The sequence below is a fragment of the Chenopodium quinoa genome, unplaced genomic scaffold (assembly GCF_001683475.1).
Source record: "Chenopodium quinoa cultivar QQ74 unplaced genomic scaffold, ASM168347v1, whole genome shotgun sequence".
NCBI classification, from domain to species: domain Eukaryota; kingdom Viridiplantae; phylum Streptophyta; class Magnoliopsida; order Caryophyllales; family Amaranthaceae; genus Chenopodium; species Chenopodium quinoa.
The window spans coordinates 5,294,598-5,318,554 of NW_018743199.1; the positions used below are offsets into that span (position 1 = coordinate 5,294,598).

General features: G+C 35.7%; 2 protein-coding genes and 1 long non-coding RNA gene across 10 annotated transcripts in view; all 3 read left to right on the forward strand.

The window, feature by feature from the left end:
• Window positions 1-492: 492 nt before the first annotated feature.
• LOC110733673 (double-stranded RNA-binding protein 3-like) lies at window positions 493-4,994 on the forward strand. 7 transcript variants are annotated; one of them, XM_021913756.1, is made up of 7 exons: window positions 493-696; window positions 1,954-2,020; window positions 2,602-2,724; window positions 3,056-3,154; window positions 3,686-3,975; window positions 4,245-4,455; window positions 4,563-4,994. In XM_021913756.1, exons 3-7 carry the CDS (start codon window positions 2,655-2,657, stop codon window positions 4,676-4,678), a joined length of 786 nt encoding a protein of 261 aa, XP_021769448.1. In that variant the 5' UTR covers window positions 493-696; window positions 1,954-2,020; window positions 2,602-2,654; the 3' UTR covers window positions 4,679-4,994. The 7 variants fall into 7 exon arrangements, with proteins under 7 accessions (XP_021769448.1, XP_021769449.1, XP_021769450.1 ...); XM_021913757.1 differs by having other exon boundaries at window positions 2,640-2,724; XM_021913758.1 differs by having other exon boundaries at window positions 2,679-2,724.
• Window positions 4,995-6,057: 1,063 nt separating this feature from the next.
• LOC110733675 lies at window positions 6,058-9,043 on the forward strand. The gene is made up of 3 exons (XR_002513661.1): window positions 6,058-7,764; window positions 8,192-8,419; window positions 8,528-9,043. It is a non-coding gene; the product is annotated as an uncharacterized LOC110733675 (long non-coding RNA).
• Window positions 9,044-19,999: 10,956 nt separating this feature from the next.
• Window positions 20,000-23,957, forward strand: part of LOC110733676 (protein POLAR LOCALIZATION DURING ASYMMETRIC DIVISION AND REDISTRIBUTION-like) — a 4,048-nt gene continuing 90 nt past the window's right edge. Inside the window, exons 1-4 of one of the 2 annotated variants that reach the window (XM_021913763.1) lie at window positions 20,001-20,696; window positions 22,370-22,815; window positions 23,439-23,725; window positions 23,802-23,957. The exon at window positions 23,802-23,957 is cut by the window's right edge and continues 90 nt beyond it. In XM_021913763.1, the coding sequence (XP_021769455.1) occupies window positions 20,420-20,696; window positions 22,370-22,815; window positions 23,439-23,725; window positions 23,802-23,805 (1,014 nt within the window). In that variant the 5' untranslated portion in view covers window positions 20,001-20,419 and the 3' untranslated portion in view covers window positions 23,806-23,957. Of the gene's footprint in view, window positions 20,697-22,369; window positions 22,816-23,438; window positions 23,730-23,801 lie in introns of those variants that run through there. The other variant, XM_021913764.1, reaches the window with a different exon arrangement.

The window sequence follows — 23,957 nt, forward strand, 5'->3', positions numbered from 1 at the left end:
AATCAAATGAACAAAATTACTTACTCTTTATCAAAATGCTGCTGCGATTGTTTAATTTCATCTCGAATATCAGACATTTGAAGTAATTATGAAGTGTTTTGAAGCAATTTTGCAATAATTTGAAGAGAATTTCGTTCCGATTCGACGGTGTTGATGAGAGAGAAATTCTACAAAAATGAAGAAGATGGTTTTTAGAGAGAGAATAATTTGATATGGATAGTTTTTTTTTTTACTGTGGTTAGTGGGGGTAGTTACTGTAGTTTGTGGGGGTAGGGGAAAAACGCAAAACGCTGCGTTTTGTAGGGGGTGTAGGTTATGGTACCTACACTAGGGTCTAGTGTATACTAATTAAAAATCGCATGTCATGTCAAGCTTTATGGTGCCCTTGACCTCATGGGCCGGATCAGCGTGCCCAAAAGATGGGCTGGGCCCGCTGAATATAATCCGACAATTGGACTAATTAGAGCAGTAGCATTAGAGTGAAGCGGGTTTGGGCTTGTTTTAAAAATAAAATTCACTCTACTCGTCTTCCTCTTCTTTCTCAAAAGCGCATTTCCTCGTCTTCCTGGGTTCGTGACGCCATTTCATCCAAAATTCACTCTACTCGTCTTCTTCTTCTTCCTTAAAAGCGCATTTCTTCGTCTTCCTCATCTTCCTGGGTTCGTGACGCCATTTCGTCCACCCGCCAATTAACAGGTAATTTCGATTGATCTGTAATACTTACACACCTAATTTACAATTTCTAATTTCATCCCTTAATTTAATTTATCCCAAAATTTATCCCTAATTATTTGAGGAGGGTAATTGAGGAAGATTCGCACAAGATAAGTACTATTAATTTGTTTAGATTGATCCCTTTTCGTTTTTGTGTTATACACCTAATTTACAATTTCTAATTTCGTCCCTTAATTTAATTTATCCCAAAATTTATCCATAATTATGTGAGGAGGGTAATTGAGGAAGATTCGCACAAGATAAGAACTATTAATTTGTTTAGATTGATCCCTTTTCGTTTTTGTGTTGTTGTTTAATTAATCCCATAGCAATGAAGAGAACTAAGTGCAATTGTGGGATTCTATTGGTGCAAAGGACATCATGGACCCGTGACAATCCTGGGAGACGATTTAGGAGTTGTAAATTTTACAACTTTGAAACAGGGCAAAGGGGTTGTGACTTTTTTGAATGGATCGATGAAGACATGGTTGAGTGGTAGAAAGATGTCACAAATGTTCTGGTGAGTGAGAAACAGAGGTTGGCTTCTGATATGAGTGTTCTTAAGGCTAGGGTAGCTTGCATGGAACATGACAGGATGAAGAAGGTGATGGTGAAAGAAGCTAGCATGATAGGTGGCCAACAAGCTAACAACAATCAGCTTATTATTTACTTTTTTTCTGTGCAATTGTTTCAATAGTAATGAGTGTAATAGTGGTTAAGCTTAGCATTTGATCCCTTAAATAGAGTAGTTTGTAGTAGGTTAATGATATGATGTAATGACAATTTGGATGAATGAATGAAAAAATCAGTTTATTATGAAGTCTTTGCCTTGTTTTGGCTTTGATTATTGTTTGTTCCTATTTTAGCGTATAGAAACTCATGAACATTAATGAGAAGTGAAATTAAGGATGTTAATTTTGGGGTTGAACGTATATATATGTTTGCTGGAATTAGGAATTTAAGTGTGTGTTTGGCGTGATCAATTTTTTATGCTTTGAGTGACTTGGGGTGTTTTGGCTTTGATTATTGTTTGTTCCTATTTTAGCGTATAGAAACTCGTGAACATTAATGAGAAGTGAAATTAAGGATGTTAATTTTAGGGTTGAACGTATATATATGTTTGCTGGAATTAGGAATTTAAGTGTGTGTTTGGCGTGATCATTTGCTAATTTTTTATGCTTTGAGTGACTTAGGTTGATTTTTGTGGTTTCCATCATTTTCTTTCTTTATTTTTCTCAGTTTTTGCTGCTCCAAGCCTTCGACGCCGGACCACCCCGCATCCTACCACTTGTGACGCTTTTCAGAGGTGTTCCTCGCTCCTTTCACTTCTCCTTTTGTTTCTCTTTTCCATGATTTTAATATAAAATTATATCTGTAATTCTATTAGTTCTTGTATTTAATTGATGAATTAAGAAGAGAGAATTAGGAATTTATGTGTGTGTTTGGTATGGTCACAATGGTTGAGATTATTTTCAGTCGAGTGCCATTAACATAGGGTTTGTAATTTCATAAATGGGATTTATATGCATTACACAAAAAAGCTTTAGAATATAATTGAAGTTTTAAATGAGATGATTTACACTTCATTTGGATGGAGGGAAATGGAGGGAAGGGAAAGGAAAGGAAAGGGGGGAACCGTCCTCCCTTATTTGGATAACACATGGGGGGAGGGAAGGGAAATAAAAGGATGCAATATCCCTCCCTCTTTAATAAACCAAATCCTCCCGTTGTTGGAGAGATTTGGAAGGAAATGACATGTTTGTCTTCTCACTCCCCTTCCTTATGTCCTCCTTCCTTCTTCCCCCTTTCCCTCCCTTTCCCTTCTTGTTTCCTAACCTTACATTTTCTAGATAGAAAACCAAATCCTTTTTTTTATTTCATTTCCAGCTGTTATTGACTATAATGGCGGACAATTTCATTTCTAGCTGCAATTGACTATAATGGCTGCCCAATTTGTTTCCCAGTCTGGCTTACTTCTAATGTCATCCCAACAACTGAAACAACAAAAGGGTAAGTTGTAAAACTTTAAGAAGATTCTTTACTTATAGTTTTTCATATTTTCTATTCCTATTTCTCCCCTAGATTTGCTCGTTGTTTCCTATTTGGATTGGGTCATTTCCTAAATTGTTGTAGATCTGATCCCCATAACAATGAGTGATTTTAGTCCTTGGAGTGTGTCCTTGTTGAAAAGTGGGATATTTTCAATCAATGCTTGTATACAGTGGCGGACCTGGGCTTGTGCCTGGTGGGTCAAGTGACTCACCAGGGCCCAAAAAAAATTTTAAGTTTTTTTTTTTTTTTTAAAAATAAAAAAAATAAAAAATTCTAACGTCTGAGTTAGCCCTAGCCCACTTCGCCAGCTCGCCTCTTCCTCTTCGCAAGTTCGCATCTTCCTCTTCGCCTCTTCCTCAGACCTCAGTTCCTCTTCGCCTGGATATGGGTGAGTCTCTGTAATTTTGGTTTTAATTCGGGCAATTTCTGTAATTCTTGAGTCTATTTCATGCTGGGAATATTGTATACTTGTATTGTGAATCAATTGTTATTCGTTTTTATTCCTGATCATATGCTTGAATCATATTGAAGTGCCAAAAAAGGATTGCTTTTACGCCTTGAGGCATTGCTTCAAAATTATTGATCATCCTGTAAAACATGTTGCGGACTGATATGTATTTAGGCTACATCCGTTGTAGTTAATTTGGTCTCCAATCGTGTTGTTTATTTTCAAGTTTAGGAAGTAAATGTCTCCTTACATGTCATTGTGAAATTTTATTTTACATATTTGATTATCGATTGTGACTCACCAGTCGGAAATTCCTGGGTCCGCCACTGCTTGTATATTATAAGGTTTTCTAGAAAAAGCAAGTCAGTAATATGGAGTATCAATCATCTATGTGTTGCTAGTCAACTAATGCTGATTTTTGTGCAATAGCCAGTGGTAAAAAACTTGATAGCATTTACAATATTAATGTAGGTATTCCAGAGCATTTGTTATATAAGAATCGGTTGCTGGAGTTTGCCCAAAGGGAAGTAATAGCATTTCCAGTATATCATACCATCAATGAAGGAGGACCACCACATACTCCTCAATATAGGTCTACTGTCGAGGTAGATGGAGATGCATACACGTGTCTTAATTCATTTTCTACTAGAAAAGCAGCTGAGCAAGATGCTGCAAGGCTTGCATTGGAAGGCATAACTAAGAAGATTAAAGAGCGTGTATCAGAGAAGACAACTGACGGGTGTTTTCCTCCTATTCATCAGGTTCATGCATATCAAAAATTTTGTTCTTCATAATTCCTTACAATTCACAATCTAGGGTTTCCTAAATGATCGCTACTGTTTTTTTAAATCTAGAAAATCTATACTAATACATATGACAAATACTTCCTTTCATAAGGTGGTATATCCTTGGATGTTGTACAAGTAGTAAAATTAATTGATGTTAGTTTTTCATATTGCAAATTAAGTGAAGAAGTTAATCGAGTCAAATATTCCCTTTTGTCATTTTTCTTGTTCTTTTCATGTTTCAGGATAAGATATTTTGCAAGTCTATACTCCATGAATTCGCTGTAAGGATGAACAAAGAAAGGCCCACTCATGACACTGTTAGGGTTGAGAGCATTGTTCCTGTTTTTGTCTCATCTCTGGTTTTTAATGGAGTGAAATATGTTGGTCAACCTACTGCGAATAAGAAAGAGGCTGAGCAGCTAGTTGCACGTGCTGCTATTTTATCTATTTTAGGTATCTTCTATATTTTACACATTTTATCTTCTCCCCGCACACATACACATTTGAGTTTGCAACAGTGATGCACCAATCTATATTTTACTTGCTTCCAAATTGTGCAGATAATTCCGGAGAAGGAGTGCACCTGTCAGAGATTGTAAAATCCAAGGCTAAATCTATTTCTGCAGTTGATTACTCTTTACATGCAATTGACCCCATTTCAAGAACGAGACTTTGAAGGTACGGGTGAAACTGGTGTGGCGATTGTGTCCCGAGAAAGATCTCATGTTCCAACCAAACACGAGTTCAGAAAGCCAGGACTAGTGACATGCTCTCAACCTGTGCCACTTCCTGTCGATACATCAGCTTGTGGTTCAAAAAGAAAGTGTGATAAGAGGAAAATGACTAACAAGAAAGGAAAAAAGAAGAAAGTTTTTTTTATAGCTTAGTAACGATTAGATGACCTTCCATGTCTTGTAATTGAAGAAATATATTTTCAGTGTAGAAGAACCCAAGTAATTATATAATGTGAATATGGTATCTTTTAAACATAACAAGCTTATAGTTTGTGAGTACATGCAGGTTCGTGCTAGGCATAAACCCTAGCTATTTCAAGCTTATAGACTTACAGTTTTAGCATTTGATTTACCACTATGATAGCTTAAAAAAATGTCAAACTAAAAAAAAACAAGTAATCAAATATCATAGCATATTATTCAGTTAATTAGCCGAATTAATTTTCATCAAAAAAAATTATTTTGTTACCTAAAACAGACGCAAATCAAATTAACTATACAAAAATCAAACTTGTAGTTTTAATCATCCAAAATCTATATGGTTTCTTAATTTCTTAGTTGATTAGTCAACTTATTTTTCATCCAACAATTTGTAAGGGAAAAAATAATTGGGGAAAAAAAACAGAGAGAGTTAGAGAGACTGAGAGAGTACCGAATAGGAAGAAGTGCAGATCAGATTGTTGGTCGGAGAGTTGATCGGCGCACAACTCAGCAGCGAGATTCAGAGTTGGTGATTGATTCGGCGGCGAGAGGAAGTACAGTGAGAGGAGAGAGTAGAAAGGAGAGTGATAGAGTCGGCTGGGGTTTGATTCTTGAAAATGAAAATGACTAAATGAGAAGTTAGGTGGGTTTTTTTTTTTTTCTCAAGAAATCTGGAAACTTCATTAGTTAAATCAGTGTTTTATTTTTTTTTATTATTATTATTTTTTTTGCTGTATATATATACAAAGTATTTTAATATATAAATATGGATCGGGTATAATGCGGGTATGGGTCGGGTATGAAGTGGCTCAGGCGGGGCGGGGCGGGGCGGGTATGGATTTTAGACCCATCCCCGCCCCGCGACCCGCCAAAGCTAGACCCATCCCCGCCCCATCGGGGTGGGGATGGGGATGGGGCGGGTCTCCTACTAGACCCGCCCCACTGACATCCCTAGCTAGTGCTAGTGTTGTACTGCCTTACTCTATACCGGTCTTAGTGGACTAACAGAGTGAGAAAATAAAAGAGGCTAGACTAATCTAATTTAGGGTAAAATAATTTTTGATTGAAAGTTAAGAGAAAATAACCCCAAAAGGGTATTTATATACAAGCTAAATAATAGAAAATAAAAAGAAATAAAACTAAATAAAATAAATAAAAATAACAAAACTTAAAAATAAAAAGGAAAGAAAACCAAAAATCCCCAATTCCCCCAAACCCACGAATTCCATCAGACCCCCCAATTCTCTTCTCTTTGTGGCTGCTCTGAACTTTCATCACCACCACCTCACCATCATCAACCTCCCTGAGTCTCTCCTCTCCTCTCGTACTCTTCGCTGCGCCGCTGCCCCTTCACGGTTTCCTCCTTGCAAACAGTAAGTTTGCTCTAATTTATTTAGCCCCAATTGCTCAATAATCAAGTGCTTTCCCATGAATGTTAATCCTAATTTTGCTATATTTCTTTCTTTGCATGCAAAGCTTGTTGTCTGTTTGATATTTGCAAATCAAATCAAATTACTTGTAATTAGGGTTCGAAAATGTAATTGAATTGGGGGTTTTAAATTATTTTGTTTTTTACTTGAATTTTGTGTTTAATTGAGCTTAATTATGCTTCTGAATTGTTCTTCGAATTTACTTGAACACATTTGGATCGAGTTACATTTCAGAAATTTGATTTGTATTTTCAAGGTTTTAGAAATTTGATTTAGTAATAATGCGAAACTTACTAGAGACAGATTAAAATTACGGTTAAAATTGAAAGAGAAATCTCTTTCAGTTTAAAATAAAATCCAATAAATAACTTTGTGCTTGATCAAATTCCCAACTCTGATTGTGTTGATTCTGGGAATACCCAGATAAAAAAAAAAGATGTTTGCTGAGTTTGTTATGTTACAAGTTTTTGACAATTTCCCTCAAACATAATCCTAATTAGACAATATCTGTAAGAACTTGTACATTAGTAATCTTTTTGAATTGTCACCTTAGCATTTTTAGTCGTGTTGTTTTTCATTATAAAATTATCTTGACTGATTTTCATATGCATGCAATTGCTGATTTTACTCTGTTAGACAATTTCCGTCAAACATAATCCTACTTAGACAATATGTGTTTTCAGGATGGTGAAATTAAATTCAAAAAGGATGGTGAAATTCGATTGCCGATGCTCTATAACAGTCATTACAGACTTAGAATTAGACACCAAGAAGAAAATTTTGATGTTAGATTCTCAATTTTATAAGTTGCTAAATCTTAAAGAAAAAAAAAACATCAAATTTTCTTGTATGTAGGTTTTTGCAAACCTATGATAAAGACAACAATTGTTTTAAAGTTAAAGATAAGACCATATCATTCAGTCTTGGTGATATAGTAAAGATCGCCGGTTTGCGTGAAACCGGTGAATGCTTTACTGAGGAAAAAACCTATATGCAAACTCAAACCTGGTATGATGAGTTATACCAGCGATATAAATCTAGCATTGAGGTAGCGAAAAGCAAGAAAGAAAAAACCCCGACAACGACTAAGTTCCAACAAGGGGGTAAAGTTAAAAGCTGTAGGTCTGGGCGTATTACAACTGTTTTTTATTTACTTCAGTTGACAGTTGAAAGCAAGTGTAGGGAATATTTCAAGCATTATCCCTAGCTTGAACCCCACTGTGATCATACACTTAAGCATGGTGGCGTCCAAAGGGAAGGAAACTAGAGCAAAAGACTCGCCAACAAGTTTTAGGAACTTGTAAACCGTTCACGAGGTGAAGGTTACACCTCTAACGATCCAGGAGATTGTCAACTTCAATATGTCTGGAACCATAACTGGTATCTCGGGGATGAAGGTACAAATCCAACCTAAAAGAGATTGAACCTGTCTAATAATAGGCCTCTACTTTATTCTAATCGTATTCATGTGCGCTTTCTGACTAACATGCAATCAATAGGTTTACCCTAAACCTATTTAATCTATGTTTGTTGAATTTAATGCACAAATAAATCCTATTATTGGCAATCACTTGAATTATAATCAAATTAACCCTAAACAAGATTATTAATCATCTTATATAAGCGTGATTACAAGTACAAATTCCCTTTAAACATGCATAAAAGGCGTGATCAAGCAATAACAATAAATATAATCAAGGAACATGATAATAACAATTATATATAAGTTATCCGCCAATTAACAAATAACATGAAATAGTTCGTAAATTAACAAATTACGTGAAACAATTTGTAAATTAACAAATGGGTGTCTACGGTAAGCAGGATGAAGAAATTTTTAGGAAGCTATTAAGTTTCTACTTAATGAGTTTTTTTGTAAATGCACCAACGGATGGCTTTGGAGCCTCCTTTTAATTCTTGGCGGTAGAAAATTTGGTCAGCTTTGAAAAGATTTGTTGGGCGCAAGTGATGCTCAACAAGATTTTTGAGAATGCTGAAAAGATCGTTTCTAATGACCAAAGATACAACACATGTTGCTTCCCGGTTGTCGAGGTAATTTCTGCTTTCTTGTTAAACAAACAGCTCAATTTTTTGAAGTTTAAACATGGTTTTAATTTCTATTTATGCTGTTAAATGTGAAGAATGATTTTATTTTTGCAGGCGTTTGTATATGGCAAGCTTCATCAACTTCTCAAGTCCAAACAAATGAGCGACTGGAAGGAAGATGATATTGAGCTTAACAGATATGAATTCTTAAGATGGAATGACAATGATATCCGACAATTGATTATTGGTGAAGTAAGTTGATTTTGGTGATTATTTATTGATCCCACAATTGATTATTGGTGAAGTAAGTTGATTTTGGTGAATGTTTAAGCAAAATGAGCTTGAGAATCTGGAGCTTGCGGCACAACATCCGGTGAATTACTCTTTTGGTGGTCTAACTTGTTTGTCTGTTGTTCATATTACATTGACATTTCTTCAATAAGTAATTCTTTTCCCAAATATGGAGTAATTGTTTTCTGGTTGGGTTGGTCTGAGTGCCAACAAGCCTTACTCTATACAACTTGCATAATGATTACAACCTGATTGTTTGATTTTATTTGTGAGTATGTTTAGATATTAAAGTTTCTTTATCAGCCAATCAACTATTATCTATAAATCATTTCTTGTTCAGGATGGATCCCATTAAAAGTCGAGGTCCAGATGGTATACAACCTCTTTTTTATCAGCACTTTTGGAATGACTTGGGTGGTTCAATCCATGATTTTATTGTCTATCTTTAATTCTTCTACCATCTCCCTTATTCCAAAGAAAGACAGTCCTGTTTGCATGAATGATTTTAGGCCTATTGGCCTGTGTAATACCATTTACAAGCTTGTCACTAAAATAATCTCTTATTTTACATAGAGTCATTAGTCCTTTCTAATCTAGCTTCATTCAAAACAGATGTATGGAAGATAACATCATACTTATTAAAGAGGTTGCTCATTTATTTCATAAGTGTAGGAAAAATAAACACATCATGGCTCTTAAGTTGGATTTAGCCAAAGCTTATGATTGTCTAGAATGGTCTTTCATTGCTGACACTCTTAGGTGCTTTGAGTTTCCTGTTTCTACCATAAAGCTTATTATGCACTGTGTTTCCTCCACTTCTATTTCTGTTCTTTGGAATGGGGAGATAACAAAAGAGTTTCATCCTTCTAGAGGTATAAGACAAGGAGATCTCCTATCTTCTCATCTTTTTGTTATGTGCATGGAAAGATTATCTTTATTAATTAAGGAAAGTGTTCATAAGGGGGTTTGGAAGCCTTTGAAGATCTTTAAAAATCATAGTCTTTCCCACCTTTTCTATGCTGATGATGTGTTTTTATTTGGGACTGGGAATGTTAATAACCTCACCAATATGATGCACATTTTGGAAGAGTTTGGTGTCTGATTTGAAATCTAGCATTATTTTCCCTCCAAAAATGGATTATAATGTTAGACACTAGTTAGCTGTCTTGAGTAATTTTAAGTCTAGCTGTTCTTTTGGGAAGTATCTAGGTATTAACATTAGTCCAAATAAGTTAAAGAAAGGTGACTATTGGGAACTAATGACTAAAACCTTAGATAAAATAAAGGAGGTGGCAGACAAAACTTTTAAACATGGCTAGTAGATGTACTTTTATAAAATCTGTGTTAAGTTCATATCCTATTCATGTTATGCAAACCAGTCTTCTCCCTTGCTCCATCCTTCAAGATCTTGAAAAACAGTGTAAAAGGTTCCTTTGGAATAGATCTGATTCAATCAGATACACTCCTAGAACCAAATGGAACAATATCATTTTTCCCACTGCCCTAGGGGGGTTAGGTCTTAGGTCTTTAAAATAGTGGAATCTTTCTTTCATGGCCGAATTGGGGTGAATTTATCTGACAAATCCTGATAAGCTTTAGGTTAAAATCTTAAAAGATAAATATGCTAGAAGAAGTCACCTTCAAGATTGTATCCCTAATGCTTCTCAATCTTCAATGTGGAGGGATATTCTTAAGGGGAGAGATCTTCTTTTTAAGGGTGTCATTATCAGAATTGGAAATGGAGAGGATACCTCTCTTTGGTATCATTATTGGGGTGGGGTCAGCTCCTTTATATCAGGTCATTGATTCAGATATTCCACAATCTAAATGTAATTGGAGAGTTTCCAACATTATAAGAAATGGAAATTGGTATATTGATGATATAAAGTATCTACTTCCCAATCATATCATCACTCTAATTTTGAGTACCCTTCTTTCAATAATTGACCCTATTTTATTTCCAGATCAGCTCAGATGGCTTTTTCATAAGTTTGGAGTTTTCACAACCAAAACAACATACTTTTCTGTCACAAATCCAATCAAAGTCACTCTTTCTTTCTCCTTCAGCCGAAATCCTTCTGGAAGCTCAAAGTTCCATATAAATATAAAATATTTGTGTGGAACTGTGTTCTCTCTATTATTCCTTCAGCTTCTGGGCCTCAAAACTTTTCGCCACCGGATCCAGTAACCTCCGAAATAACTCAAAAAGCGTGGATAATAGCCTTTAATTTTGGAATTTTTTGTCCTTTTTTCGCCCGGAAATTAAAATTGCCGATACATTTACCGTGGTCCCTAATATCCTCCGGGAGTACAATTAGGTGGGTGGAACCATCCAATTTGCCTTAAAACGGTCAATTTTCTCGTTCACAACTTTTATCGATTTCGTGTACTCAAGCCTACCACGGACATTTATGACAACAAATAATGGTCATATATGGTTCCAAACGGCATTATATAGCCCTGAGATGTATCCCCTAGGGCCTCAAGACTTTTTCGCCACCGGGCCCCGTGACCTCCGAAATTCCTTAAAAAGTGTGGATAATAGCCTTCAATTTTGGAATTTTTTAACCTTTTTTTCGCCCGGAAATTAAAATAGCCGAGATGTTTAGCATGGTTCCAAATTTCCTTTGAAAGTCCAATTAGGTGGGTGGAAACATCCAATTTATCTTAAAACGATCAATTTACTAGTTCACAAGTTGCACCGATTTCGTGAACTCAAACCTACCACGGACATTTACGACAACATTTAATGGTCATATATGGTTCCAAGCGGCATTATGTGACCCTGAGATGTATCCTCTAGGGCCTCAAGAATTTTCGCCACCGGGCCCCGTGACCTCCGAAATTCCTTAAAAAGCGTGGATAAGCCTTCAATTTCGAATTTTTTTGACCTTTTTTCGCCCGGAAAATCGACAATGCAATCAAAAGAGTATGATAAGCTATTCTCCTAGAGGTCTAACTAGTGCCAACTACGAAAGACTCTAATTAGGAACTTCACAAACCAACTCAATCGACAAATGCAAGCCACAAGTCAATTGTCCGTATCAAGGTGAACTCACAATGCAATCTAGTGTGAGTAACAAGGTTGATCACTCCTAAATTAAACACACACATGCACATAATCAATTAACCAATTTAATAAAAAAACTAACTCAATCAATTTCCCCCAATTAGCATTGATCCATTACTCATACATGTTTCACCATCTCCTTAGAAAATAAACTACTCACAATCCATCAAGAAAATCAAGATCAAAACTACACTAATCAACAAATTCATCATCATCATTTCAATCAAACCAAATCAATCAAACAATCAATAAACTTGAACAATCAACAAACAATTGAAATCAAAGCTAAAGATTGAATTAAAGTAAAGGAAATTCTTACAAACTTGATTAAAATCGAACGAAATGTAGCTATCATCAATCATCAACCATCAATATTCAAGTTTCTCTCTCTAAAAATCTAAGAACTCGAGTTTCTCTCTCTAAGAAAATCAAACCTAATTCTAATTCTAATTCTAGTTCCCTCCCTCTCTAAAAATGAAGAAAAAACTATAAATAGTAAAACTAACAAAGAGAAGTTAGTTAGATCGTCCAACAAAGACCCGTACAGGCGCAACCTTCACTTCAGAGGTGCGTGGCCGCGGAGAAACCCCACGCCTATTGTATCAACCCTAAGTCCAAAACTCAAACCCCATGCCGAAGCTCACCCCACGCCCTAGGAAGAAACTCCACGCCCAAGCTCAAACCCCACGCCCAAAGAAGAACCCCCACGCCTTAAATGAAACCCTACGCCCTAAGAGAAACTCCACGCCGAAGCTCAAACCCCACGCCCAAGGAATAACCCCACGCTCATCATGAAACCCAACGCCTAATGTATAAACCCTACGCCCAAAACGCAAACCCCACGCCTAAGCTTAAACCCTACGCCCTAGGAAGAAACCCCACGCCCAAAGAAGAACCCCACGCCTAAGCTTAAACCCTACGCCCTAGGAAGAAACCCCACGCCCAAAGAAGAATCCCACGCCCAAAGAAGAACCCCACGCCCAAGGTGAAACCCCACGCCTATCCTAATACCCTACGCCCAAGATGAAACCCCACGCCTAAGATAAAACCCTAAGCCCTAGGAAGAAACCCCACGCCCTACGCCGAAGCTCAAACCCCACGCCCATCATGAAACCCCACGCCATAGGAAAAATCCCCACGCCTACTGTATCAACCCTACACCCAAAACTCAAACCCCACGCCCAAGGAAGAACCCCACGCCCATCATGAAACCTCACGCCCTAGGAGAAACTCCACGCCTACTGTATCAACCCTACGCCCAAAACTCAAACCCCACGCCGAAGCTCACCCTACGCTATAGGAAGAAACCCCACGCCCATCATGAAACCCCACGCCCTAGGAGAAACCCCACGCCTACTGTATCAACCCTACGCCCAAAACTCAAACTCCACGCCTACTGTATCAACCCCACGCCTAATAAAGAACCCCACGCCCTAGAAAGAAACCCCACGCCCAATGAAGAAACTCCATGCCCAAGGTCAAACCCCACGCCCAAGATGAAACCCCACACCCTAGGAGAAACCCCACGCCAAAGCTCAAACCCCACGCCATAGGAAGAAACCCCACGCCAAAGCTCAAACCCCACGCCCAAGGAAGAACCTCACGCCCATCATGAAACCCCACGCCCTAAGAGAAACCTCTACGCCTACTGTATCAACCCTACGCCCAAAACTCAAACCCCACGTAGACTGTATCAACCTCACGCCCAATGAATAACCCCACACCCTAGAAAGAAACCCCACGCCCAATGAAGAAACTCCACGCCCAAGCTCAAACCCCACGCCCAAACTCCAACCCCACACCTAATCTCATACCCCACACCCTAGGAATAAACCCCACGTCGTTACTCAAACCCCAAGCCTAAAGAGAGGACCCCACGCCCAAGGAAGAACCCCACGCCTAAGAGGGACCCCACACCTAAACTCAAACCCCACGCCCAAGGGATAACCCCACACCCATCCTGATACCCCACGCCTAATGTATCAACCCTACGCCCATCTTGAAACCCACACTTAAAGAGGGACCCCACGACCAAGGAAGAACCCCACTCCCAAGGAAGAAACTCCACGCCCAAGGAAGAACCCCACGCCTAAGGAGAAACCCTAAACGAACCAACCCCACGCCCTAGGACCAACCCCACTCCAACAAACCAACCCCACGCCCAACCAACCGACCCCACGCCCAACTAATAAGCCCCACACCTTAGGGAGGACCCCCATGCCCGAGGGACACCACGCTTGTATAGGGGTGGGGCCAACGCTGTAATACCCCGAAATTTTGAAAATAAATATTAAATAAATATTTTAATAATTTATTCAATTATTTGAATTAGGAGCCAAAATTAATTTTTGGCGCCAAAAATAAGTATTTAATTATTTATTTTAGTACCTTAAATCAATAATAATTAATTATTTTGGTTAGTTCATATTTTATGATATACAACTATTTTAGTTTGATATTATCTAATATTTTTTTTACTTCAAGTCATTATCTTAAACTATGATTTCAGAAAAAAAAAAAAAAAAATGAAGTTGGCCGTGAGAATTGGAGTGATTCTTTTATCTCCAACAACCTTTGTTACGTATCTTAATCTATCTTACTTCCTATCTTATCTCCCTAACCAATTAACACCTATCTTACTTTTTCTCTAATATCTTTCATTAGTTTCTTTTCCACATAAATTAACCTAGACTAAATTTCACTCATATTCATTTAACAAACTTACATTTATCATGTTCCCATGTTAATCTCAATCCTCCTTTAACTCTATCTTACTACCCCTTAAACATTATAAATAGACCCTTCATTCTTCCCACTTATTCACACCAAATCAGAAATTCTCTTCTCTACTCTCTATCTCATCACCCCTTCTTCTTACTCTATCTAGCTTAAATAAACTCTGCAACCCATAACCAAGTTGTTGCCACCGAACAACTACCTCTTCCGCCACCAACGACCACCCAACTATACTAATAGCACTATTTTGATAAAGGTTAATATTTAGGTAGTTCATGCACAATAGAATGGTGTTTTTGGTTTTGTGTTATTTTGTTAACCTTATATTAATTAAGGTTATTTTATTTGTGTAGGAGGAGTCTCTCGATCGTGGTCAAGTTTAGTAGTCGTACCTTTTTGTTCTCGTGATCAAGGTACGTATAGGTGGCTAGGTCCTTGATACAATGCGTGTTTTGTACAATGTTTGTTTTAATGATTGTTTGAATAAATGTTGTGTATAAATATTTAAGTTAACAATTTTCATGACAAGTTAAAGTATATAATTTTATGATTTGAAGGTTTGATCTCTAAAAGTGTTGATCGATTTAATAAAAGTTGTTTGATTTATAAATCACTTGATTCAATTAATTTGCAGCTCATTATGAGCCTGAGTATTTGATATTTTAATTGTCCCTCTACCCGGGACTGGTTAAGTAGGACCATGAACTTTGTATGATCTGGTCTTTCCTCGAGTATAGTTTAACTTTCTTGGGGGGTGTGCACACTTAGGTGAGGAAAATTGGTTTAGAAATATATCAAAAATTGAGAAGTTTATAAATTGGAAATCTATTGGTTTGGAAAGCTTTTACTGATGGATATTACTACCCTTGGAAGGTTTAATTATTTTTGGAAAGTTTAATTTTGGAAAACGACTCATGACAGGTTTAAATTTAAATGGTTATTTCGAAAGCATGTTTGCCTAATAAAAGTATTTACATGCCTTGCACTTACACGTACTTAGCGTTTTTGCTAATCTGTTTTCCTTTTTGTTTTGGTTCGCCTTGTTTACCATTTTGGTAAGCAGTCTTGATTTCAGGTGTGAAGTTGTTCGTACGCATACTAGAGTCGGGATTGGGATCACATAGTTAGGAATTAATTTTATTTATGTATGGAAATTGGTTTATTTTGAAACAATTATTATGGTTATTCATATCATTAATAAAAGTTAGTTATTTTTCCGCTGCAATTTGAGTATTAATTAAGCCTTACGTTTTCACGTGGCGGTAATACGCCCAAGTCTATCTCTACGGTATTTCTATACGTATAAATATAGTGTTTACGTAGAGGGAGATTTGGGGGTGTTACAAATTCCCAAGGAAACCCCACGCTCATAGAGGGACTCTACGCAATACTTCTTTTGGGGTGCTCAAAGTTTCCGAGGATAGTAATCTTCATGCCCTAGATGAACAGAACAATATCTTTTGGTCATCAAATATATCTAATGATCAGGCAAATAATTCAGTAGCTCAACTTTTAGATATTCTGCTTTCAAATACTATTGGGGAGACAATCTAGCAGAGTTTGGAACATCCTTCACACTCATTGTTGCCATCAATGCACGTTGATGTGCATAGTAGCTCAACTTTTAGATATTGGAAATCTTATTCTTCTTTCAAATGATACTAGGGAGACAATCTGGCAGAGTTTGGAACTTTAGTTTAGGTACTTTTCCTCGAAACCTTCCTGAATTTTTCACTTTAGATGGTGATCCCAGCTATAAGATCAAACTCAATTTTCCTCCAATGTGTCTGCAAATTCCTGACTGACTATAAAAGGTAATAATCCGGGTTATTACCTTGTCTCTAACAAGGTGATTCCTTACTGATGGGAAAATCCTCAGTGGAATAGCCAATTGTGACCCAATTGATAATTTTTTTTCTTCTTTAACTCTTTAATATCTTACATTGTGCGTCGTGCGTCGGATGACGGGGACGGACACAACTCGTGGTACGATGTTGCTCGTTGGGCCTCTCGGGGGAGTGGGGAGGGGGTTTTGAGCGAGCCCGATGTCCCCGTAAGGGCGTTTGAGGGCTAACGTTGGACAACAGGACTTGCTGAACCCTTTAATTAAGTCATTTTGGTCTTTTAGCAGCACTGCAATGTCCGCAACTTAATGATATCCGCTCAATCGTTGAATTCAAATCCCAACTTGATGACCTTAAAAATGACTCATTATGAAATTACGACCGTAAGTTATTATTATATCTCAAGCATAGATTTATCATTGCTCATAAAATAATCATCTTCGCAATTTAAAGTTTGAGCTCTAATATATAGGTCTCATACCCTTAAATATGATAAAGTAACTACTCCAGCATATCTGTTTTTTCTGGCAAAACATAATAAATACAGTAGAACATCCCTCATACTCCGTAATTTATTAGAATCACGAAGAAGCAATGAACCTTATAATATGTTAGCTTCATTCATATTTATAAGTACAAATTGGTTAGAATGCATGCAGCCATATTTTCTTGCTTTGTCAGGAGGGAATGTATGGAAAAATGGCCCCATTACAAAATGGTATAAGTCTGTTAGAAATCATATTTCATATACTAGTAGATTTTGCTGAGCTGTGGCAACACTGGCAAGTCTTGCAAAATTAAGTGAGCAATTTCCGTAAATAATTCTAAAATAAAAAATAATTCCGTATATATGTCAGTTTTAAAACCATTTATCGTGATACCGTACACATAGGATTAGTGTAGGGTTGTAAAATCCGAGGCTATAAACCGCTAATAACAATAGCGGATTTTAAAAAAGAACCGCTAATGTCATTAGCGGTTTATTTATTAAAACGGCTAAATTCATTAGCGGTTTAGCGGTTTATACTTAAAATACTCAGTAACTTATTAGGCTTATGTTTAGGTTCTTCAAATAGAACCGCTAATACCATTATAGGTTCTACTTAAAGATCCTCTAACCATTACATGTTCTTCAAATAGAACCGCTAATGGTATTAGAGGTTCTTCTAATTTGTGTAGAACCGTAATCTTTATTTGCTGTTTATTAATAGCCAAAAAACTAACCAAAAATCCGAGCCTACGTGGACGGTATGGTGGGAAATATTTTTTAAAGCAACGTACACACGGAAATATTTTTTATTTAGCATTATTTACGGAAATCGCTCAAAACAACTCTCTTTCTCAGCTCCCCCAAAACTTAACCATCATTTTTTTTTTGGGACAGAATCCATAACCAAATTTATGCTAACAAACGTTTATATATACTCCCTCTGTCCCCCATTGATATTCACTTTTGATAGAAAATTACGGGAATTAATAAACTTAAATAAGAAGTACTCTCTCCGTTTTGAAATACTTGCTCCATTTTTTCATGCGCGGAGTTTTAGGAGAAATTGAAGAAAGTAATAAAATATGAAGGTAGTGAGGTAAGGGAATAAAAAATTATAAAAAGCAAAAGTAGTGGAAGAATTAGAGGAGAGAGAATATGAAGTTAATAAAATATGATTTATGTTGGGTTCACTAGGTGAGAGAATTGAATTAAATATTATAAAAACATTCCAAATAAGGAAATGGAGCAAGTATTTAAAAACGGTCGAAAAAGGAAAGTGGAGCAAGTATTTAAAAGCGGAGGGAGTAGCAAAAGTACATTGAAAATGTAAATTTACATTGGGTATGGAAAAAAGTAGAGAGAGAAAGTAACTAAAGTACATGAGAAAGTAAAATTTACACGGGAAAGTTAAATTTGCACAGATATTTTTGCAAATGGGAGAAAATTTTGGTAAAAAAATAATATTAATGGCACTAAAAAAAAGCAAATGTGACTGCGGAGTAACATTTTGTTTCACAAAAAATGGCAAAAGTGACTATCAATAGGGGACGGAGTGAGTATTTTTTATTTATTTATTATTTTAAGAGTTTGGTCTTTAGATTAACAATCAAATCAGTATATTGAATCATCAAATATATAAGTAGAAATATACAACCCCCCCTTTTTTTATTTATTTTTTATTTTAATGTAACACTTCTATATTTAATAATTTTATACTACCTTCGTGTTTTTTTAGTGTTACAGTTTGACCTTTTCAATATTCACATGATGGTTTTGAGTTGATACTTTTTTTTTAATTATTGTATATATTTTCATAATACGATTATCAAATTTCCTATGTAGTATTCCCTCCGTCCCTATTTGATAGTCACCTTTGGCCAATTTTCATGGTAATTAATAAACATGAATAAAAAGTAGCAAAAGTAAATTGAAAAAGTAAATTTATATTGAGTATGCAAAAAATTAATATACAATAATTTTTGAAATACAATAATTGTATTGGCAGGGGATTATATGAGCTAGTTGCAAACAATCTAATTATCTTACAACTTACAACAAATTAAACTTCAGCCCAAATAACCAAACCCACTTGATTTACAGATCCAATAAACATTCTAATAACGAATTAAATTTCGAATTCCATCATATCTTTTTTTATTCATAATTCAAATAAAACCCTACTTGGTTTCGAAATTATAATATTTAATTAATGTTTATTACTTTCAAATTCCATTTCGACTTCAAAATTCAATGCTTCGAAAATTCCCATCGGGTTAGGATCTTCACCCCCCCATTTCCCAAGACCCCAAACCACTTCCCACAATTAGAAAACAACAATAAATTATCGTCAGAATATAATGATAATGAATGTTGTACATAGTTTAAAGGGATATATATAAGAAGCTAAAAATGAAAAACACAAATAAAAATATAATACAAATTACACTGATTTATGCGTGATTTTATTATCTAAATTAATATATAGTTTCGTATTAAATTAAGAAATATTTTAAATGCTTATTCATAGCCATAAGAACCACGTATTTATAGCATTACTCATATAAATTGCTCTCATTAGAATTGAAGTATTTTGAATAGTGTTTGAACATTATAACAACTAAAATATTTATTTCGTTGGTGAAAAAGTTATCAAATATTCGAATACGAACAGATGAATCAGAAAGAAAACATCCTCACGGCTACAAAGGTTCGTTAGATTGTCTCTCCAACAAGGCTGAAATTTTCAGCGATATAAGCGGGAGATGCTCCGCAGTGCAAGATCTACTCGACGATCGTAGTTTTTATGAAGGAATATTCTATTTGATTCAATATCTTATGTATTTGTTAACGTCGAATCTTTATTGTAGATGTCGTATGACTTTTAATTAATGAAATATTTTTGCTTTTCAAAAAAAAAATATTTATTTATTTATATGCCCTCAATAATGTGCATTATAAACAAAGTATCTTTTTGAAATATAAGAATAACTAGATTAGACCTGTGCGTTACACGCTTTAATTAATTTTTACTATTATGCATAAAATAAAGTTTTATCATTTGTGTATAAAAGAGTGGTAATTTTTTTTTAACGTATAGTGTAGGTTAAAAAAAAATGAATGATGACATCACACATAGCAAATGAAGTGAAATTTTTTATTGTTAGAATGACACGTAGGATAATTTAAGGATTGATGGTGTCAGCGATGTTTTGTTTTAGTAATAGTTCATAGAATAAATATGCAAACTTTTTTTTTTTTTTTTTGGATTAGAAAGGGACAAAGGCAAGGATGAGAATCGATCCCAGGATGATAATCGGAAGGAAAGCTCTAACCACTCGAGTAATAACTCAAATTGTGATAATAGGCTAAATCACAAAAGCTCGCCGGACTACCTCACTTACCTCTTATTAACCTGGATATTGCACCACCACATGTATTTTTCATTTATACTTCATAGGGAGTAGTATTTTATTCAAAATTCTTTTGTTACAAAATCTCCCTATGTCTCTTCCATATAAATAGCGGAGTAGCTGCTACTGTCACAATAAATTTGATCTAGTAAACTTTCTCCAAAAATGCGGCTGGTAAACACCACAAACAGCGGCGGAGAAGGAAATCGTACGAAGGCGGCGAAATCCCGGCGAGAAGAAGGTGTAATTACGGCCGCCGGAGAAGTCGAAGAAGGTTGTAGAACAGTGTGTTACTCTCCCGCACGTGTGGTGGTTTATCGGCTGCTTGCCATCGCCAGAAAATGTCGTAACGGTGGAAGGAGAGAGAAAGTTCAGATCAGTGACGAATTTTCGCCGGAGATTTCACGGAAGGCCGATGATCGCCGGAGAATCAATGTTTCAGGTGACTTTCAAATTTAAATTAGTTAGGAGCTAATAATTCAATTGTGATACGAGTATTATGATTAACTGATGGAATTATTATGATCTTAAATGTTTACGATTACTCGATTAGTAGAATTATAGCTCTGTTAATCACGTTTATCATGTTAAATTGAAAGAGTGGCGAATTAATTTTTTACCTGTACAAAATTATAGCTCAGTTAATCACGTTTATTCTTGGCTTCTTGCTAAGTAACGTTTTATTATCTGCTAATAAATCAAACTTAAAAATATGTTCTCGGTACTTCGTAGCATATAATATTATTACCATTATTGGGCAATTGACCAGATTGGTAAATAAAAAAGACCCTTAGCGACAATTTGGTAAAAAAAAATAATTTCCAACCATAATTTGGCAAATAAAATAATATTAGGCGACAATTTACCCACAAAATACAAATATTTCCAACAAAATACTCCCGAATGCTTAATTTAGTTCGTTTTTCTTAGTTTTTTTTATCAACCCTTTTAATGGATATAATAATTTCAAGATAAAAATTGTTGAAGTATCAATTTCACTTAAGTTTCATAACCCTTATTAACGAAATTCTTTTAAAAAGGGGTTGAAAATAAATTTGGTATTGGGATTTAGCAAAATAAAAAGGGGATGTAATAGTAATTCAAAATCTTAAATGGGAAAAATAAATTTAAAAACACAAAAAACAAATTAAATTAAGATTTTTAAAGAATTTGTTGACAAAAATAAGAATTTTTGGGCTAAATGTTGCTGGAGTTCATTGTTTTTACCAAATTGTTGCATAAGTTAGCTTTTTTTATCAAATTGTCGGCGGAATAAGTTTTTTTACCAATTTGTCACTAAGGATCTTTTTTATTTACCAATCTGGTCAATTAGCCCACCATTATTTGACGTAGTCACCATTTTAGGAAATGTATATGATCTTTATTATTACAGAGTAGTTCTTAAGGTGTACTATAATACATAAAAGTTTCTCCGGTGAATGTTATTAGGTGAAAATTGTGTTGCTAATGTTGTACTACAGAGTATCTACGAAATTGAAGTGTAATTAGGTGCACTTTTAAAATTATACTTCGTATCCTTCTAAAATTTTGAAATTTCTACTATGCAAAAACTATAATTAAAGTTGTACTATGAAGATGTATGGACCAACTGTATTCTAATCTAGTTTAGTTCAATCAAATATCATTTTAAAGTCGCAAACAACACTTGCAATTTATATTTGATGTGGTAGTTTAGGCAGAACTTTGGAAGGTTTTAGCCCTTTTAGGCGAACAAAAGCCTAGGCATAGCCCGCAAAAGGGATGAAGCAAAAGCACATACTCGTATATAGTTGAACCTACATGCGACCATGCAGGCTAACAGTTGCAATGATCTTTGACTTATTGAATTATAAGTTGTCTAATTGAGTCCAAGGGGTGCCTTAATCATACAAAACAGAGGAAACAGAGACCCATAAAACTCCTAAAATGTATGTTCAATCTGTTTCCAAGCTAGTAAAGGGGTTATAAACTTGGGTGGTTTTGCTTAGAAAAAAGTTATACATCATATTATCATAATTAGATAAATTAGTATATAATCTATGTATTGAACAATAGCTGTAACTTATATAGAGTGATAGTGTGATGTTCTGAAAGTAAATTTCAATTTTCTGTTAGGACTTCAAAGTCAGGAGATGAGCTTCAATTTGGCCGCAGGACTTGGTTTGCTATCCCTTATTGCTGCTAGCAAAACTGAGCTCGATAAAACAATGGAATTGCGTAAGCAAATGGAAGTCTTTTTAGAAAGTTTCAAAGAGGGGAACAAAAGCAAAGGCACGACCCCAAAACCATCTGATTCTGATAATGCATATGCTGTGAGCACTACCATGGACATCCTTAGTAATTACTCCGTTGAGGACCATGCACTTAGCCAACAAGGATCTGGAAACACTTATGCATGTGCTCCACACTGTGACATCCATCAGAAAGAGGAGTTTGTGGAAGGTATAAATCACCTTGAGGCAGAATTAGCTGCTGAATTAGATCGAATGCAGCTTGATGTAGATTCAGGAGGGTATGTGGAGACAGGAGAGTCATCAGAATTACAAGAGGAAGTTACTGAGGTATACAACTTTGACTCTTTGTGTGCCTTGGGGTTTCGGAATATTTACTTTTTTATGCTCTTGAATATATTCTGTGTTCTGTAATTTCTTCTGATGCGTATATATCATGATTACTGGCAGCCTACATATGTATAGATCGAGTATTCTATAGTATAGGCTGATGTGCTAGGTTGCGCCGTTGTGGAATTAATTTGTCTACGGTTGTTTTAGCACTGATTATCTGGATTTACATCTCATTTATCAAGAGCATCGTAAGATTGTATGATAATAGTGCTAGTTGTGGCCCTGTGATTTGTGTTATATTGATATGCTGTCTCTAAACATATACTACGTATGTTAAAGATTCCATGGCCTGCAAACTTAAACCAAAACACTTTTGAGACGACTCAATTGTTTGCACTAGTCTTTGTTGTCAATTATTGTGTATAAATTTGCATATATGTGCCTTGTGAAGTTCTATACTTAAGAGATAAATCATACTCTGTACCTTGAAACATTTTCTAGTTTTATGTCATGTCTTCTGCTGCCTGCACTTCTGAACACCTGAAAAAATCCTACATAACATCGCTTATTCATTAGCTTCAGTAACTTTGTAATTGACTGCTGGAACATAAATTTGACAGATACCCTCTGAAAACACTGCTATTGGAAGTGTTAACATGAGCACTGGAGAAGTTATTGACCCCCATTATGTTGACAACACAGAGTTTAGTGGTGTTCCTCCTCTTGAACTTGAGAGACGATTACATGAGGTACTTGAAACAAGACAAGAAGAGCGGATAAAAGAACTCGAAGTTCATCTAGACCGCATGACGAAAAAGCTTCAGGAAAAGGAGGTAGAAGTCACTTGGTGGAAAGATACTGCCAAGCTTATTTCCAAGCAAGTCCCTGAATCATCCCGTGCCTTGAGGTAAAAGTCGCACATTAAACTACATTCTATCATCTGACATTAAAGTCGCAAACTTACGAAAATTGATGTTTTGCAGGTAGGTTTCCGATTATAGCTTGTTAATTATGATGGATATATTGCAAAGTAATTGGACCTTTGGCTAAAATGCTGCTCATCAAAAGGATTTTAGCTGTTTGAAATCCCTGCAATTTTTGTAAATATTATACTATTGTCAATATTTGCCTTTTTGCTA